At 51.4% G+C, this 17,396-nt stretch overlaps 1 protein-coding gene across 12 annotated transcripts in view; it reads left to right on the top strand.

The window, feature by feature from the left end:
- FNIP2 (folliculin interacting protein 2) overlaps positions 1–17,396 on the top strand; it is a 137,709-nt gene that overhangs the window by 76,780 nt on the left and 43,533 nt on the right. For all 12 annotated transcript variants that reach the window (XM_089301871.1, XM_051831668.3, XM_051831665.3 and 9 more), the window contains one exon: positions 15,834–15,963. In XM_089301871.1, the coding sequence (XP_089157997.1) occupies positions 15,834–15,963 (130 nt within the window). The remainder of the gene's footprint in view (positions 1–15,833; positions 15,964–17,396) is intronic.

Below are 17,396 nucleotides of genomic sequence, written 5' to 3' on the forward strand. Positions count from 1 at the left end.
TCACCAAGTAGGCTGGCCTCCAGCCAGGGCTGAGACTGGGTGCAGGCCTCAGGTGTCTGTCTTCCTGGCCTTTTCAAGGTCCTTGTGTTCCTTCCGTGTAGTGTCAGTGTCTGTCACCTCACTCTGTCCAATTCCACTCCTGAATTATGATGTGAGATGCAGTTTATTTTTGAATCTCCCTGTGTGTGTGTGTGTGTGTGCGTGAGAGAGAGAGAGAGAGAGAGAAGAGAGAGACATGTAATGTTTATGCTGAAAATGGATCCTTTTTGGCATTTGCAATTTTTTCTGTAAAGTTAGGCTGGAGAGTTCTTGTCGGAAATGTAACAAATTGATTAGACCTGTGTCATTTCCACTTATAGCCCCTTTTGTACAAACAGAAAATCTTAGAAGGCCGAGGACAACATATGAAAGTGCTCATGTGGACTGTTTTATTATGGTGCTGAGGGGTTCTCCTCATCTCTTCTGGGGCTCTACCAACTGAACCTTGAGTTTCATCCACTGTCAAAGACTATGAGTGTGTGTTGAAGCATCTGGTGTCCCAAGGCTCAGCCCTCCACCCTGGCAGGACTGGCAGAGCCATGGTTTTGTTAAGGTTGAATTTCCAGGAAAGAAGTCGTGGGTCTTCCCATGAAACCCAGGGCCAAGATCACTGTCAGTCAGAATTGCTGCTGTAATGCCTGACAGATCTTACTGTGTTTGGCTTGGTGTGGTGAGAGCTTTCACCCTCCACAGGGACTGTACTGAGCACCAGCACCACAGTTTCCTGTCCCTCTGTGACTTCACTTTATCTACTTGTGGATGCCTCTCAGTGTTCCAGGGAAGCCTTAGGGAGTTGGAAGAAGCTGAATCGGACAGAAACATTGTTAGGAAGCTTGGATTTTCCTAGGTAACTTTCCAGTTTATAATGTAATTCATAGAAGTGATTCACATTGTGTGGATTGAATCTCGCTTTTTTTTTTTTTTTTTGTGAAAAAGGATGTGTGTATTTGTTTGAAAGGCAAAGTGACTTAGTGAAAGAGAGAGAGAGAGATTTGTCTTCATCTGCTGGTTCTCTCTACAAATGCACGCGAAAGCCAGAACTGGGCCAGGCCAAAGCCAAGGTCAGAAACTGCAGCTGGGCCTCCTCTGTGGGTAGCAGGGACCCCAGTACTTGAGCCATCATCTGCTGTCTCCCAGATGCATTGCCAGGAAGCTGGATCAGAAGCACGGAGGAACCAGGGCTAGAACCAGCACTCTGATATGGGAGGTAGATGTCACTGTCCCAAGCAGTGGCTTAACCCACTGCACCACAACACCTGCCCCTATATCTGATCTCCCTTTTTTTTTTTTTTTTTTGACAGGCAGAGTGGACAGTGAGAGAGAGAGACAGAGAGAAAGGTCTTCCTTTGCCGTTGGTTCACCCTCCAATGGCCGCCGCGGCCGGCGCGCTGCGGCCGGCGCACCGCGCTGATCCGATGGCAGGAGCCAGGAGCCAGGTGCTTTTCCTGGTCTCCCATGGGGTGCAGGGCCCAAGCACCTGGGCCATCCTCCACTGCACTCCCTGGCCACAGCAGAGGGCTGGCCTGGAAGAGGGGCAACCGGGACAGAATCCGGCGCCCCAACTGGGACTAGAACCCGGTGTGCCGGTGCCGCTAGGCGGAGGATTAGCCTAGTGAGCCGCGGCGCCGGCTTCCCTTTTTTGATAGTCAGATGCTAAACCACCTTTAAGACTATTTTTCCTTGCCCCATGACAAGCAGAAACATTGAGGGGCAAGTTTGAGTTAAAAGTCTTTAGTAGCCAGATCTGAATGGTTTCTCCCAGCCCATGAGAGGAATTTAAGACATTTTCTAAAATTATTTTTGACAGCTAGAGTTATAGACAGTGAGAGAGAGACAGAGAGAAAGGTCTTCCTTCTGTTGGTTCACCCCCCAAATGGCCTCCATGGCTGGTGCTGCGCCTATCTGAAGCCAGGAGCCAGGTGCTTCCTCCTGGTCTCCCATGCGGGTGCAGGCGCCCAAGCACCTAGGCCATCCTCCGCTGCACTCCCGGGCCACAGCAGAGAGATGGACTGGAAGAGGAGCAGCCGGGACTAGAACCGGCATCCATGTGGGATGCTGGTGCCGCAGGTGGAGGATCAACCAAGTGAGCCATGGTGTCGACCCCGGAATTCAAGACATTGAACTTCCTTGCTGAGATGGCTGGGGCTCCTGTGTTCCTTCCACGTCCCTGCGTGTATGACACAGCAGGAGGTCGGGGGGCGTTTTCCCCCACGTGTGACACAGCAGGAGGTCGGGGGGCGTTTTCCCCCACGTGTGACACAGCAGGAGGTCGGGGAGCGTTTTCCTCCACGTGTGACGGAGCAGGAGGTCGGAGGGCGTTTTCCCCCACGTGTGACAGAGAGGAGGTCGGGGGGCGTTTTCCCCACGTGTGACACAGCAGGAGGTCGGGGGGCGTTTTCCCCACGTGTGACGGAGCAGGAGGTCGGGGGGCGTTTTCCCCACGTGTGACGGAGCAGGAGGTCGGGGGGCGTTTTCCCCACGTGTGACGGAGCAGGAGGTCGGAGGGCGTTTTCCCCCACGTGTGACAGAGAGGAGGTCGGGGGGCGTTTTCCCCCACGTGTGACGGAGCAGGAGGTCGGGGGGGCGTTGTCCCCCACGTGTGAAGGAGCAGGAGGTCGGGGGACGTTTTCCCCACGTGTGACGGAGCAGGAGGTCGGGGGCGTTTTCCCCACGTGTGACAGAGCAGGAGGTCGGGGGGCGTTTTCCCCCACGTGTGACGGAGCAGGAGGTCGGGGGGCGTTTTCCCCACGTGTGACGGAGCAGGAGGTCGGGGGGCGTTTTCCCCACGTGTGACACAGCAGGAGGTCGGGGGGCGTTTTCCCCACGTGTGACGGAGCAGGAGGTCGGAGGGCGTTTTCCCCCACGTGTGACAGAGAGGAGGTCGGGGGGCGTTTTCCCCCACGTGTGACGGAGCAGGAGGTCGGGGGGGCGTTGTCCCCCACGTGTGAAGGAGCAGGAGGTCGGGGGACGTTTTCCCCACGTGTGACGGAGCAGGAGGTCGGGGGCGTTTTCCCCACGTGTGACAGAGCAGGAGGTCGGGGGGCATTTTCCCCCACGTGTGACGGAGCAGGAGGTCGGGGGGCGTTTTCCCCACGTGTGACGGAGCAGGAGGTCGGGGGGCGTTTTCCCCACGTGTGACGGAGCAGGAGGTCGGGGGGCGTTTTCCCCACGTGTGACGGAGCAGGAGGTCGGGGGGCGTTTTCCCCACGTGTGACAGAGCAGGAGGTCGGGAGGCATTTTCCCCCACGTGTGACGGAGCAGGAGGTCGGGGGGCGTTTTCCCCACGTGTGACGGAGCAGGAGGTCGGGGGGCGTTTTCCCCACGTGTGACGGAGCAGGAGGTCGGGGGGCGTTTTCCCCACGTGTGACGGAGCAGGAGGTCGGAGGGCGTTTTCCCCCACGTGTGACAGAGAGGAGGTCGGGGGGCGTTTTCCCCCACGTGTGACGGAGCAGGAGGTCGGGGGGGCGTTGTCCCCCACGTGTGAAGGAGCAGGAGGTCGGGGGACGTTTTCCCCACGTGTGACGGAGCAGGAGGTCGGGGGCGTTTTCCCCACGTGTGACAGAGCAGGAGGTCGGGGGGCATTTTCCCCCACGTGTGACGGAGCAGGAGGTCGGGGGGCGTTTTCCCCACGTGTGACGGAGCAGGAGGTCGGGGGGCGTTTTCCCCACGTGTGACGGAGCAGGAGGTCGGAGGGCGTTTTCCCCACGTGTGACAGAGAGGAGGTCGGGGGGCGTTTTGAGTGTTTCCATTCACTTGGCATCACAGGGTGCCACAGAGTCAGCTTGGGCATTTCCCACCCCAGTCCCAGAATCTGCCATTTCTCCAGTCAGGGACTGTCTCAGGTGGGAGGCGGGGCACACGTTGGGACAGGTGTGCAGGGGAATTGTGTTCTCATTGTATTCTCTTCTGCGTATTTTGAATGTGTCTGAGGATATATGGATCAAAAGATTTTTTTTTTTTTTGACAGGCAGGGTGCACAGTGAGAGAGAGAGACAGAGAGAAAGGTCTTCCTTTGCCGTTGGTTCACCCTCCAGTGGCCGCCGTGGCAGGTACGCTGCGGCCAGCGCACTGCACTGATCCGATGGCAGGAGCCAGGTGCTTCTCCTGGTCTCCCATGGGGTGCAGGGCCCAAGCACTTGGGCCATCCTCCACTGCACTCCCTGGTCAAAGCAGAGAGCTGGCCTGGAAGAGGGGCAACCGGGACAGAATCCGGCGCCCCGACCGGGACTAGAACCCGGTGTGCTGGCGCCGCAAGGCGGAGGATTAGCCTAGTGAGCCGCGGCACCGGCTGGATCAAAAGATTTTTAAAATTTAAGTTTTGGTGGTTGCTATTAGAAATTTTAAAGTCAGGTATCAGGAGAGACGAGGGGTGGGCTCAGGCATACCAGGAAGCAGTACTGGCAGGGCTTGGTGACTAATGGGACTCCAGTTACGGCAAAGCAGAAGGAACCAGGGATGCCTGTCCGGTTTCTCACTTGAGAAATGAGTGGAGGATGAGGGCAGGGACCTGGATAGGGAAAGCAAGGGGCGGGGCTGGAGCAGAAGCTAAAATCTGGGGAGTCTTGGGTGCATGAGAGTAGAGGAAGCTTCAGGGTACCTTGATGGACATCGGCGTCATCAGGACTTCTCATCTGAGCTTAATCCAGCATTAGGCTGGATGTTCCAGTTGGGACAGGCGTTTGGCTAGTGCTTGGAATGCATTTGGGATGCCTGCATCCCATTTCACAGCGTTGGGGTTCAAGTCCTGGCTCCTCTCATTTCCAGCTTCCCGCTAATGCACACCCTGGCAGGGGGCAGGTGATGGCTTAAGTAGTTGAGTTCCTGCCGCACAAACGGGCGGCCTAGATAGAGTTCCTTGTTCCTGCGTTGGCCTGGCCCACTCCCAGCTATTGCAGGCGTTTGGGAAATGAACCGGAAGATGGGAAATGTCTGGCTGCCTCTGTCTCATTCTCTCTCACTGCCTCTCAGATAAATACATTTTTAAATGTCCAAAGCATTGGCAAGAAAAATAATGTTTCTGTTCTCTCTGCAACTGTATTTCTTTTTTTTTTCCAAAAGATTTATTTGAAAGGAAGAGTTAGAGAGCATGTGCTTCTATCTGCTGGCACACTCCCCAAATGGCTGTAACAGCCACAGCTGGGCCAGGCTGAAGCCAGGAGCCAGGAGCTTCATCTGGGTCTCCCACATGCATGCAGGGGCCCAAGCACTTGGGCCATCTTCTACTTTCCCAGGCACGTTAGCAGGGAGCTGGATCAGAAGTTGAGCAGCTGGGGGTTGAACCAAAGCCCGTATATAATGCTGGCGCTTAACCCACTACACCACAGCGCTGACCCCTCCTCTGTTCTTAAGAGTGGTAGAGTAAACAGGTCAGTATGAGGAAAACTTCTAATATTTACTTTTGAAAATTTTAACATAAACTTATTTTAATGAACCTCCAGGATAAGAATGTACCTCGCTGTAATGTTGGCAGAAGACGTGTTTTTGCCACTCTGTGACTGTAGGATGGACCTTCACTGCAAGTTTGATTTGTGTGTCAAGACTAAGATACCATGTGTTATACCTGCACCACAAGGACATGAAAAGGCTGATTACTCACATAATGAGGCTGTTCTGATGAGAGCGGGGTGGGCTTCCTGTGCTGATCAGAACATGGCTCTGGAGAAGAGGGACAGGCAACTGGCAAGGAGTTTTTATGGTAGTGAGGCGAGGATGAGTGTTCCTGCATGTGGTTTGACTTCGCATTGGAGCCCAAGGAGATACCACCTGGGTTTTCTCATAGGCTTGCCCGGATGTGAAGCAAAGGGAAGGGGAGTTGGGGTGAAGTTTAAAAGCATTCAGAGGGTGCTGGCGCTGTGGCGTAGAGGGTAAAGCTGCCACCCGCCTGTAGTGCTGGCATCTCATATGGGTGCTGGTTTGAGTCCCGGCTGCTCCACTTCCAATCCAGCTCTCTGCAACGGCCTGGGAAAGCAGCAGAAGATGGCCCAAGTCCTTGGGCTCCAGCATCCACGTGGGAGACCCAGAAGAAGCTCCTGGCTTCCGATGAGTGCAGCTATAGCGGTTGAGGCCAACTGGGGAGTGAACCAGCGGATGGAAGGCATCTCTCTCTCTCTCTGCCTCTGCCTCTGCCTTTCTGTAACTCTGTCTTTGAATTAAATAAACAAATATTTAAAAAAAAAAAAAAAAAGGCATTCAGGGGCTGGTGTTAAAGCACCATGGGTTATGCCGCCACCTGCAGTGCTGGCTTTCCATATGATAGCGTTGGTTTGAGCCCCATCTGCTCCACTTTCAATCCATCTTCCTATTTACGCACCTGGGAAAGCACCAGAAGATGGTCCAAAGACTTGGGCCCCCGCTATCCATATGAGAGACCTGGATGACGCTCCCGGCTTCAGCATCGGCCTGAGTCCTGGCCATTGTGGCCATTTGGAGAATGAAATCAGTGGATGGAAGACCTCTTTCTGTCTCTCTCTTTCAAATAAATAGACAATTTTTTTTTTTTTTTATCTTTTTAAAGCCGTCAACATTCAAACATCAAAACGTGCAGTCGGGGTGGGTGTAGTACAGCAGGTTAAGGCACCACTTGGGCTGCCCACTTGAGATGTCCATATCAGAGTGCCGATTCAAGGCCCAGCTGCTCTGCTTCTAGTCCAGCTCTTTGTTAATATGCCTGAGAAGCAGCAGGTGGCGACTCTTGCCACGCGCCTGGGAAACAATTTTTCTGGCTGCTAGCTCCAACCTGGCCGATCCCCAGGTATTCCAGGCATTTGGGAGAGAACCGGCACTGGAGGATTCACCTTGACCTTGGCCCTGGCCTCGCATGACCTTGTCTGATACTCACGTGAGCTTGAAGTCTGTTGTGTAGCATAGGCAGAACTCAGTCTCTTCATTTTCTTGTTCTGATTTTTAGAGTGAGGCCTTTGGTGTTGTCCTGGAATGGGTTCCTATCTTAACATTCACCAGTCTGTTGATGCTTTCACTAACTGTTCTCCTTTCTTAACTTGCACTCTCAGTGTACTTTTATAGAAAACCAAGAACCAGAAAGTAATGCAGAGAGGCCGGCGCCGCAGCTCACTAGGCTAATCCTCCACCTGCGGCGCTGGCACACCGGGTTCTAGTCCCGGTTGGGGCGCCGGATTCTTTCCTGGTTGCCCCTCTTCCAGGCCAGCTCTCTGCTGTGGCCAGGGAGTGCAGTGGAGGATGGCCCAGGTGCTTGGGCCCTGCACCCCATGGGAGACCAGGAGAAGCACCTGGCTCCTGCCTTCAGATCAGTGCGGTGCGCCGGCCGCAGCGCGCCAGCCGTGGCAGCCATTGGAGGGTGAACCAACAGCAAAAAGGAAGACCTTTCTCTCTCTCTCTCTCTCTCTCTCTCTCACTCTCACTATCCACTCTGCCTGTAAAAAAAAAAAAAAAAAAAAAGTAATGCAGAGAGCAAAACTGTAATAGAGCTAAAAATAAATCCAAGAAAAAATGAGGAAGAAATTTTTGACTTTGATTTTAAAAAAACCTAAATAAACAGAAGAAGAGATCTAGCTCTGCAAATTGATAAATTCAGTGTAATTTGAATTAAAATTCCTGTGAAGCCAGACTTAACTAAATTTCATTTATATGGGTGTGTGAAGGGCCAGCTTTGTGTGCCTCTGTAAGTCTTCATTAGTAGAACGTGGAGTGGTTAAGTAATTTGGTATGTAAATGCAGAGAGTGAGATGGTCACCACGGCTGGGCTAGAGCTTGTGGCCTAGATGAGAAATGAAAATCAAACAGCTTTTAAAATCCTGGTGCTGAAAACATTGTCTCTTCATTAGGGGCTTCATAGGAATTTTATTAAAACTAACTTCTTAGAGTCCTTGAAAGTTCTAAAATCACTTTGTGGGTTGGGAGCTGAAAAGTATTACCTATAACTTGGTTTGCCGATCAAATGAACATGTTTGGTTTATTGAAAGTGAAATTTTCTTGTCAGACAGATTTAAAGCTCTGTTCATTGATCTTTTAAATGCTTGTATTTTGTTGTGTAGAAAAATAACTTCTAAACTTTACGGAACATTTTTTTGGATTAACTTGTAATGCTTGCACATTTTCATGGGGTACAGTATTTCAGCACATTTCTTCATGTTTGGAGTCTTAGGCTCCTCTCTTCTGGTTCTTTACAAAATACCCAGTGTGTGCTTATGAGCGGCTCTCCAGCGTCACAGAGGGTTTCAGTTCAACTCGCACCTGGTGTGTAGATGGATTTGTGTACCTTGTATTTTCCAGGTTTCTAATAAGAAAAAGCTTAAGCCAAGAGCATTATTGTGTCTAGACGTAGTAAATGCCCTCCATGTCAAAGATGTGAGAAGTGCTGAAGTTCAGAGCCATCCCGCCACCACTTAGCACCACCAGAACACCCCCCCCACACACACACACATGAAATTTAAATGAAGGTATAAGAAGAATAAAAAAGAAAATGCACATGCTACATATATAGCTTAGCTGGCTACCAGAAACTTAAATTCAGTATTTGAATTATTTTTTTTTTTTTTTTTGACAGGCAGAGTGGACAGTGAGAGAGAGAGACAGAGAGAAAGGTCTTCCTTTGCCGTTGGTTCACCCTCCAATGGCCGCCGCGGCCGGCGCGCTGCGGCCGGCGCACCGCGCTGATCCGATGGCAGGAGCCAGGAGCCAGGTGCTTTTCCTGGTCTCCCATGGGGTGCAGGGCCCAAGCACCTGGGCCATCCTCCACTGCACTCCCTGGCCACAGCAGAGGGCTGGCCTGGAAGAGGGGCAACCGGGACAGAATCCGGCGCCCCAACTGGGACTAGAACCCGGTGTGCCGGCGCCGCTAGGCGGAGGATTAGCCTAGTGAGCCGCGGCGCCGGCCTAAATTCAGTATTTGAATTTTGTCTAGGAATTTGTTTTGCCAGTGCTTTATCTTTTTTTTTTTATCTTTTTTTTTTTTTAAGATTCACTTATTTATTTGAAAGGCAGAGTTACAGAGGCAGAGACAGAGAGTAGAGGTCTTCTATCCGCTAGTTCAATCCCCAGATGGCCACAACAGCTGGAGCTGTGCTGATCTGAAGCCAGGAGCCTGGAGCTTCTTCCAGGTCTCCCTCGTGGGTGCAGGGGCCCAAGGACTCAGGCCATCTACCACTTTGCCAGGCCACAGCGGAGAGCTGGATTGGGACCACTGCAGGCAGTGGCTTCACCCGCTGCGCCAGAGTGCCGGCCCCATCCAGTGCTGTATTTCTGCCATAGCTACTGATTGAGACAGACATTGCCGTCCACATAACCGCTCTGGGTTTCCCTCTGCAGGGTTTCCTGAACTTCTCAGGTGTCGTAGTTGTCTAGGACATGAGGAAAACCAGGGATCAATCGATACGACCCCTGATCTCATGGAGTTTATGTTCCATAAAGGAGAGGCAGATGCTAAGCAGGGAGGTTCAGGCAAGCACGTAGCACTGATTTTGAAACGACGGTGTGTTCTTGGAGAGACACCGTGAGAAGGTGACATTTCAGCTGGGACTGGGATGCCGGCAGGGGGTGGCTCCGTGAATCGAACATCAGAGCAGAGATCGTTTTAGGCATCGGAGCGGTCAGTGCACAGACCTGGGCAGGCTTAGCAGGTTTGCGTTTAAGAAATGGGAAGGCCATTGAGTGTAAGGGGTAGAAAGAAGCTAAAATGTGGAGAGGGGACTGTGGTCCATGATGATTTGGAGAGGAAATCCATACCTTGTTTGAATGGAGCTATCTCCAGACGCATGTGTTTGGGTGGCTGCAGAAGAGAGGAGAGTGACTGGTGGGATTCTTTGCCCAGCTGCCTGCTACTGTTTCAGGCCCAAGCCTGGCCGTGCCCTGTTCCTGGCCGTGCCCTGTTCCTGGCCGTGCCCTGTTCCTGGCCAAGTCCTTAGGGTGTTGCTTGTTTGGTATGATCACTTTTTTTTTTTTTTAAAGAGAGATTTATTTATTTATTTGAAAGGCAGAATTAATTACACAGCAGAGAAGGCGGGAGAGAGCGAGTCCGAGCTCTTCCATCTGCAGGTTCACTCCCAAAATGTCCTCAACGGCCAGGATGGGGCCAGGCCAAAGCCAGGAACTTCATCTAGGTCCCTCACGTGGGTGCAGGGCCCCAGGCGCTTGGGCCGTCCTCTGCTGCTTTCCTGTGTGCGTCAGCAGGGAGCGGGGTTGGAAGTGGAGCAGCCGGGGCTTGAGCTGGCACTGATGCTGACTTTGCAGACGGTGGCTTTATCCTCGGCACCACAGTGCCGGCCCTGGTCTCCTCCCGGTTTTCAGCACAACAGTGAAGCCAACCTCATCGTTCTTCCCAATGAAGAAATTATGACTGCTGACACGTTCGTTTGCACTTTGCTTTTCCCAGTGTCAGGGTTGTTCCTGGTGACGTGCTACAGTCTGTGGTTGTGTTGTAAATTCCTTGGCGGTTTCTGTTGTTCCTTCTGTCTCCCAACAGCAGCTCCCTGAGAGCAGAGACAGACCCACTTTGTTCCACTCCCAGCCTCTTGTGTAGTGCCTGGCGTAGAGTAGACGCTCAGTGAATATGTGAATGAGGAGGCCCATCCATTTGTGCAGATAGAGATACCCACAGATATTTAGGAATTACTGATATCATCCGGTTCTTTTCACATAGAAAGCCTGGGATGCCCTCCCTTGATTGCTTTCCAGGGATGGCTCTTGTTGACATTTCAGGCTGCTGGGTGTTACATTTCAGAAGGCGTTTTCTGACCACTGAACAGAGAATTTACTTCTGCCACCCCTGCGAGCCTTCGCTCTGGTTACTGAAAGAATGCCACAGTAACTTACCATTGTAGTGGTGCCCACAGCCTGAAGTCATCCCCCTGAGTGTGAGCCCCTGTCACCAGAGACCGTCTGTGTCCTCTAAGTCTCCGGTCCCGGTGCCTAGCGTGGTGCCTGGCTCTTAGTGGCTGCCTACCAAACCTTTGTTCAGTGGATAGATTTTTTTTTTTTTGACAGGCAGAGTGGACAGTGAGAGAGAGACCGAGAGAAAGGTCTTCCTTTGCCACTGGTTCACCCCCCAAATGGCCGCTGTGGCCGGCACACCGCGCTGATCCAAAGCCAGGAGACAGGTGCTTCTCCTGGTCTCCCATGTGGGTGCAGGGCCCAAGCACTTGGGCCATCCTCCACTGCACTCCCTGGCCACAGCAGAGAGCTGGCCTGGAAGAGGGGCAACCGGGACAGAATCCGGCGCCCCAACCGGAACTAGAACCCGGTGTGCCGGCGCCGCTAGGCGGAGGATTAGCCTAGTGAGCCGCAGCGCCGGCCTCAGTGGATAGATTTGATATGAGAGTTTCTGGACATTATAAATGTGAACTCTGGTGCAAGTCGTGTTTCTGGTGAAGCCTCAAAATGGCAAAAAGTTTTCAGAGAACGTTGAGTGTGTGTCTTGACAAGGCCGAGAGGAGCAGCATCCGCACTCATGGTCCTGGGGCTTGTTCTCGCTCCTCATTGCGGGTCCCCGCAGGAGTAACGCATGCTGGCTGAAGGCTCAAGAGGTTGGGAAGGAAGATACAGTTTCAGTTGAGAGCTACCCAGCTGTAAAATGTTAACAATGATCTCCCGGTGATGGGATTTGAGGTAATTATAAAATTCTTAATAATGCGTGAAACGATAAAACTCTTTGCAATCTGCAGGTATTAACTTTTTTTTTTTCTAATATAATAGTATTGGGCCAGTGCCGCGGCTCACTAGGCTAATCCTCTGCCTGTGGCGCCGGCACCCCGGGTTCTAGTCCCGGTTGCTCCTCTTCCAGTCCAGCTCTGCTGTGGCCCGGGAATGCAGTGGAGGATGGCCCAAGTGCTTGGGCCCTGCACCCACATGGGAGACCAGGAGGAAGCACCTGGCTCCTGGCTTTGGATTGGCGCAGCGCTGGCCATAGTGGCCATTTGGGGGGTGAACCAATGGAAGGAAGACCTTTCTCTCTGTCTCTCTCTCTCACTGTCTAACTCTGCCTGTCAAAAAAAAATAGTTTTGTAAAAAGAAAATTTAAGGAGCATGGCACTTTTAAAGCCAATGTTATAAATAACTGATCCTATAAATAAATTAACCAAATGTATTAAATTTTAAAAGTAAGGACCAATTGGAGAATTTTGTCATCCAGTCACAGAGCCAACTGGGGGCATAGTGAGGGCTGGAACCCAGTCCATGGACTGACATGAAAGCCCTTTTCTGTGCCGTGGAGGTGCCAGGCCCTACTCCCTGGCAGGGAGTCGGCTGTGTTGGTGGACATCTCCCAGGTGGCGGGAGCCTCACCGGGGCTGTAGCTCGCCTGGCATCACATGGCGCTGCCTGTGAGCCCTGGAGCTGAGTGGCATGCAAATGCACTAAGTGTCTATTCAGTAGGTACTGGATCCACCCCCTTTGTCATGAAAGTGGCCACAGTTTGCCAGCCAACGTTAATACCGCTGCTGGATTTGAAAGTTGTGGCTGCGTTATTTCCTGGGGCATATGATTGACAGTGCTGTACCACAAGACTACTAGATAAAAATCTTAAAAGCTGGATAGCACTAAGGAAGCGTTTTAGCTTAAAATGTCTGATTTGTGCAGCTGGCATTGTGGTGCGGCGGGTTAAATCGCCACCAGTGACACTGGCAGCCCATGTAGCCGTGCAAGTTAGAGTCCCGGCTGTTCCACTGGATCCAGCTCCCTGCTGATGCATCTGAGAAGCTACTGAAAGATGGCCCAAGTCCATGGGCCCTGCCACCCACATGGGAGACCAGGATAGTGCTCCAGGCTCCTGCCTTCAGCCTGACCCAGCCCTGTTGTGGCTATTTGGGCAGTGAACCAGCAGATGGAAGATGTCTCTCTCTCTCTCTCTTTTTCTTTCTCTCTCTAATTCTGCCTTTCAAGTAAATAAATCTGTTTTTTAAAGTCTGATTTATATGCCATAAAAATATCTTTCATCTAAAAAGGTCTCTTTTACCTTTTATGTATCTATTAAAATCCCAGGGTTTTTTCCATAATTAATCAGAACCAATAAATCTTCAGTGCTCCAAAATGCCTTATTTGGATCACCTTTTCCAAAAAATGTCAAGGGCTGGCATTGTGGCATAGCAGGTGAAGTGACCACTGCTGGTGATGCAGGTAGCCTGTACGGGCACAGTGCTCCACTGCCAATCCCAGGTTCCTGCTGATGGCCTGGAAAAAGCAGAAGATGGTCAAGCACTTGGGCCCCTGCCATACACATGGGAGACCTGGTGAAGCTGCTGGCCTCAGCCCAGCCCAGCCCTGCCCTGGCTGTTGCTGCCATCTGGGATGTGAACCAGTGAAAGGAAGCTCTCTCGCTCTCTCACTCTTTCTCTGCTCTTTCTGGCTTTCAAATAAATAAATCTAAAAAAAAAAAAAGAAGAAGAAACATCAGAGAGAGTGAATAGTTAGCATTTATTGTTTGGGACATCATGTTAAATATTTTACAAGTATTGATTTATTTAATCTTTCCTAAAACTTCAATAAATCAGTGTTTTCCAACTTTTTATTTTTCGGCTACAACTCAAGCTAACGGATTTTATGTTATGACCTACTGGCAAACATCCTTGCGTATGATGAGCAGTAGTTCCATGGGTTAGCATGAACAGTACAGTATACTCTGCCTTTTTTAAGTGGTGGTTTCAGTCCACGGAACACTCCAAAATCCACTAGCACATTGCGGTTCTTCAGGAAAAGACATAGTGCTTTATTGTTCCCATTTTACAGGTAAGAAAACTGACAAAGTGCCTGCGTGTCACAGCTACCAAGCTGTAGAACTAGAATTTGAACCGGGAGCCCGCTTTCTGGAAGAGGGTTTTCTGGATCCTGTAGGAGACCGAGAGGCAGGAGACAGGGTAGAAATGTCATTGGCATTTTTTATTAAGCAGTTCTGTGTGAAGGTGGGTGATTGGCGTAGTTTGGGATGCCTGTGTCCCGTGTAGGAGCGTCTGGTTTGAGTCCTGGCTCCCCTCCCAGGTCTGTCCTCCTGCACCTGTGCCGCTGGGAGCCAGCACCTGGTGACTCAGGTAGTTGGGTTCCTTCTACTCTTGGGAGACTTGGATTGAGTTTCCAGCTCCTGGCTTCAGTCTTGCCAAACCCTAGCCATCATAGACATTTAAGGAGTGAACAAGCAAGAGGATGATCTCCGTCTGTCTCTTTCTGTCACTCTGCTCCTTGAGTAAGTAAGTTTTAAATTATAATTTGTGTGACTTTGAGGCAAAGCTCTCCTCGACCTCATTTAAAATCACCTTCTCACTGATACTTGAAACGTGGTTTGGTTTTGGAGATTGACACCAGCCTGGAGACCGGAGCCAGGGCAGAACAGAGGCTGAGGCCTGCCTCGTCTGGGTAACACCTTAGGCAGTGAGTTGTGTACGTTCACGGAACGCTGCTGAGTCCCCTGCCTTGGTCAGGGCGCTGGCCTGGGTGCGAGGATCCAGCCTGCACGTTTTCTGTGAGCTCATAGACCCCTGCTGTGAAAGGAGCTTGTTGTGTTCACGGATGCGGCTTCAGGAGGGCAGATTCTGTCCCGGTGGGCCCACAGAACACCTGGCACGGTTCAGCCTCTACCTGCTGATCACTGGCAGATGGCCAGGGTGTCAATGATTTACAACTGCTTGCAAAAGTGTGAATATGAAACAGTTGATCTGAAGAAACCGCCGTATCAAGTGACAGCCAGGTGCACAGTTTGCCGTGTTTGCCACAGTCAGGTTCCTTGGTCCTGGGAATTGAGGACACTGAGCAGTCATCCGCAGGACCCATTTTCTTTTCCACTAGACCGAGTGTGACGCCTCACTGTTGAATTCCTCAGCCTTGGAAAGCCAAGGCGGGACAAGTCTGTCTCCCTTCCCATTTCTCCAAACCAGTAGCTGTCTGTCAAATACCTCTGACTCGTAAGAAACCTGTCTACCCCAAAGGGACCCATCCTTCCCCACCTGTTAGAAGCATTTGTGAGCACCAGCTCACACCTCCTGAGAGCCCGTGTGTGGGCATCTACTATCTACGTATAGGTGTGATGTGTGTGTAAATACAAATACTTCAAAAAGTTGATGGGAAAAGGGATTCAAAAACAGAAGTTTATTTTGGTGCAAAAACTTTATGGAATCTATGCATAGTTCTTTAATAGATATTTTCCATGAACTTTTTGAAGACTCCTTGTTTTAGGGAGAGGCAGAGAAAGTCTTGGTGGCAAGTAAATAATGCAAGTGGAAAGTACATTTAAGACTGGGATTCTCTCTTAAACATACTAGGGGAACTGGAGGGAAGGAAGGTAAGTGTCGAATATTTAGAGATGGGCATCGCAAGGCAGGACGCTGTGTGGAGAAAACACTTACTTGCCTGAATTTCACCACAAGATACAGAGTGAAAAAGTAAGCAAGAAAAAGAAATACGTGAAGGTGAGCATCGTGGGAGTTGCACCATCTCATTGGCAATCTGTATTAACTTAGTTTGCATTTGTAATGTGGGGCCTGCTAATTGATGTAGTTGGTGAGATCTGCAGTCCTTATACCCTGTTTGTCTTTCTGTTTGTAGGCTTTCTTTGCTTTATGGAAATCTTACTAAAAAAGAAATTACTATAGTCTCCCCCTGCTGGATTTGCCTGGTAAACCTGAAATTTTAGGTTACTTGGTGTATTTTTTCATGTTATTTGTTTTTTTTTTAAATCCTGTTAATGTAGACATCACATAAACTTTGCCGTCTTAACCCTGTTTCGGCGTGCATCTCAGTACTATTCAATACTGCTGCTGGCGAGCGGCGTTGTGGTTTCGTAGCCGCATCAGGACCGCCTGCGCTCACCTGTGCCTCTCCAACCTCCTTCCCCGCAGCCTCCCTGAGCAGCCTTCTGATCACGCCCTTCCCGTCTCCCAGCTCCTCCACGTCCTCCTCCAGCAGCTACCAGCGCCGCTGGCTCCGAAGTCAAACGACGAGCCTGGAGAATGGCATCGTCCCACGGAGGTGAGTTATAGTCTCCTCCTGCCCGGGGAGCCGGCAGTCGGCAGTCGGCGAAACCGGCAGGCCAGCTGTACTCCTTCGCCATCCATGGGAAGAGCCAAAGTGTTGTGGATTGGCTTCAGCTTAGCCTGAAAGCTTACAAATTGGACGTCCTAAGAGAAAAATAAATAAAGGCTTGCGTTGTTTTTGTTGGTTTGGGAGGCACCGTGCGTATCTGGGTAGTTGCGCCATGTGTAAGCTAGATTCGCTGTTGTTTGGAATGGTGTGCTAAGTTGTGTCCCTTCCCTTGGCAGGGAGCGCTCTTTCAGGCAACAAAGGGTAGGGGGATAAACTCTTCCCTTGCTACCATGGTACCTGTGTGGTGTGTGAAAATGTTTGCAGTGAAGGGTTCATGACGTACTCTGTGAAACGTAAATGGTTGGACTAAACAGACATGAATATGATAAGGCATCAAGGTGTTTCCTGCCTGAATTTCATCTGATTTGGAGCTGTAAAGTTCAGTCGTGTGTGGCACATGCATTTGATGCTACATCAGTAGCTACTACTGCTCCTGAAAGACTTCAGAGGGAATTCTTATGCATTCCTAACAAATTCACATGGCAGGGCAGGGCAGGGGCGTGATGCGGTGGTCGGGTCACGGCTGGCTCCAGTCGCGGCTCCTCTGCTCCCCACCCAACTTCTTGTTCACGTGCACCCTGGGAATCAGCAGACGATGGCTCAAGTCCTTGGGTCCCAGCCACTGCTGTGGGAGACCAAGCTTGAGTTCTGGCCCAGCCCTGGCTGTGCTGTGAGCCAACAGATGGAAGATTGCTCTCTGCCTCTGCGTCTCTTTTTCTCTCTGTCTCCAACTTCCCAGTCCACGGAGTAGTGATCACCATGTGTCGGGATGTGTGAGGGTGCGCGGGTGGTTCGGCTACCTGCCTGCACTGCTGAAGGCTGTGCACTGTGAAAGATGATGGACTCACAGGTGGTAGTAAGAGGATACCACGTGGTACGTGCCGTAGCGGGGAGGTATTAGGTGCTCTGGGAGTCAGAGGAGGGAAAAGACGTTCACAGTGAGGAGCGTGGGAAGGGTGGCATGGAAGGGTCACGCTGGGAGTGAGAGGTCGGTCAGGGCGTGGGGAAAGCACGCGTCAGACTGCGTTCCTCTCTCCCGTGGTTCTCACAGTCTTGGCGAGCTAGATGGAAGCGCAGGTTAGAGTTGCATCACTCACGGGGAGCTGCTTCTTGGTTGGTGGACTGCAAGTGGGAGATTAAGAGCTTGGAATTTGGTGTGAGGACAAGGCCCACCTCGGGCCCCTCCGTGGATATGTGACCGAACAGGTTAACCCGGATTCCAGGTGTTGCCTTCTCCTCTGCGTATGGTGACAGTTCTGCTGCCAGCCTCAGAGCGTGGTTGGGCAGGTTCAGGCAGACAGGGCAAGGCAAGTTCTTAG

Source organism: Oryctolagus cuniculus, chromosome 8, assembly GCF_051225735.1.
Source record: "Oryctolagus cuniculus isolate XC-2025 breed Fujian yellow rabbit chromosome 8, ASM5122573v1, whole genome shotgun sequence".
NCBI lineage: Eukaryota > Metazoa > Chordata > Mammalia > Lagomorpha > Leporidae > Oryctolagus > Oryctolagus cuniculus.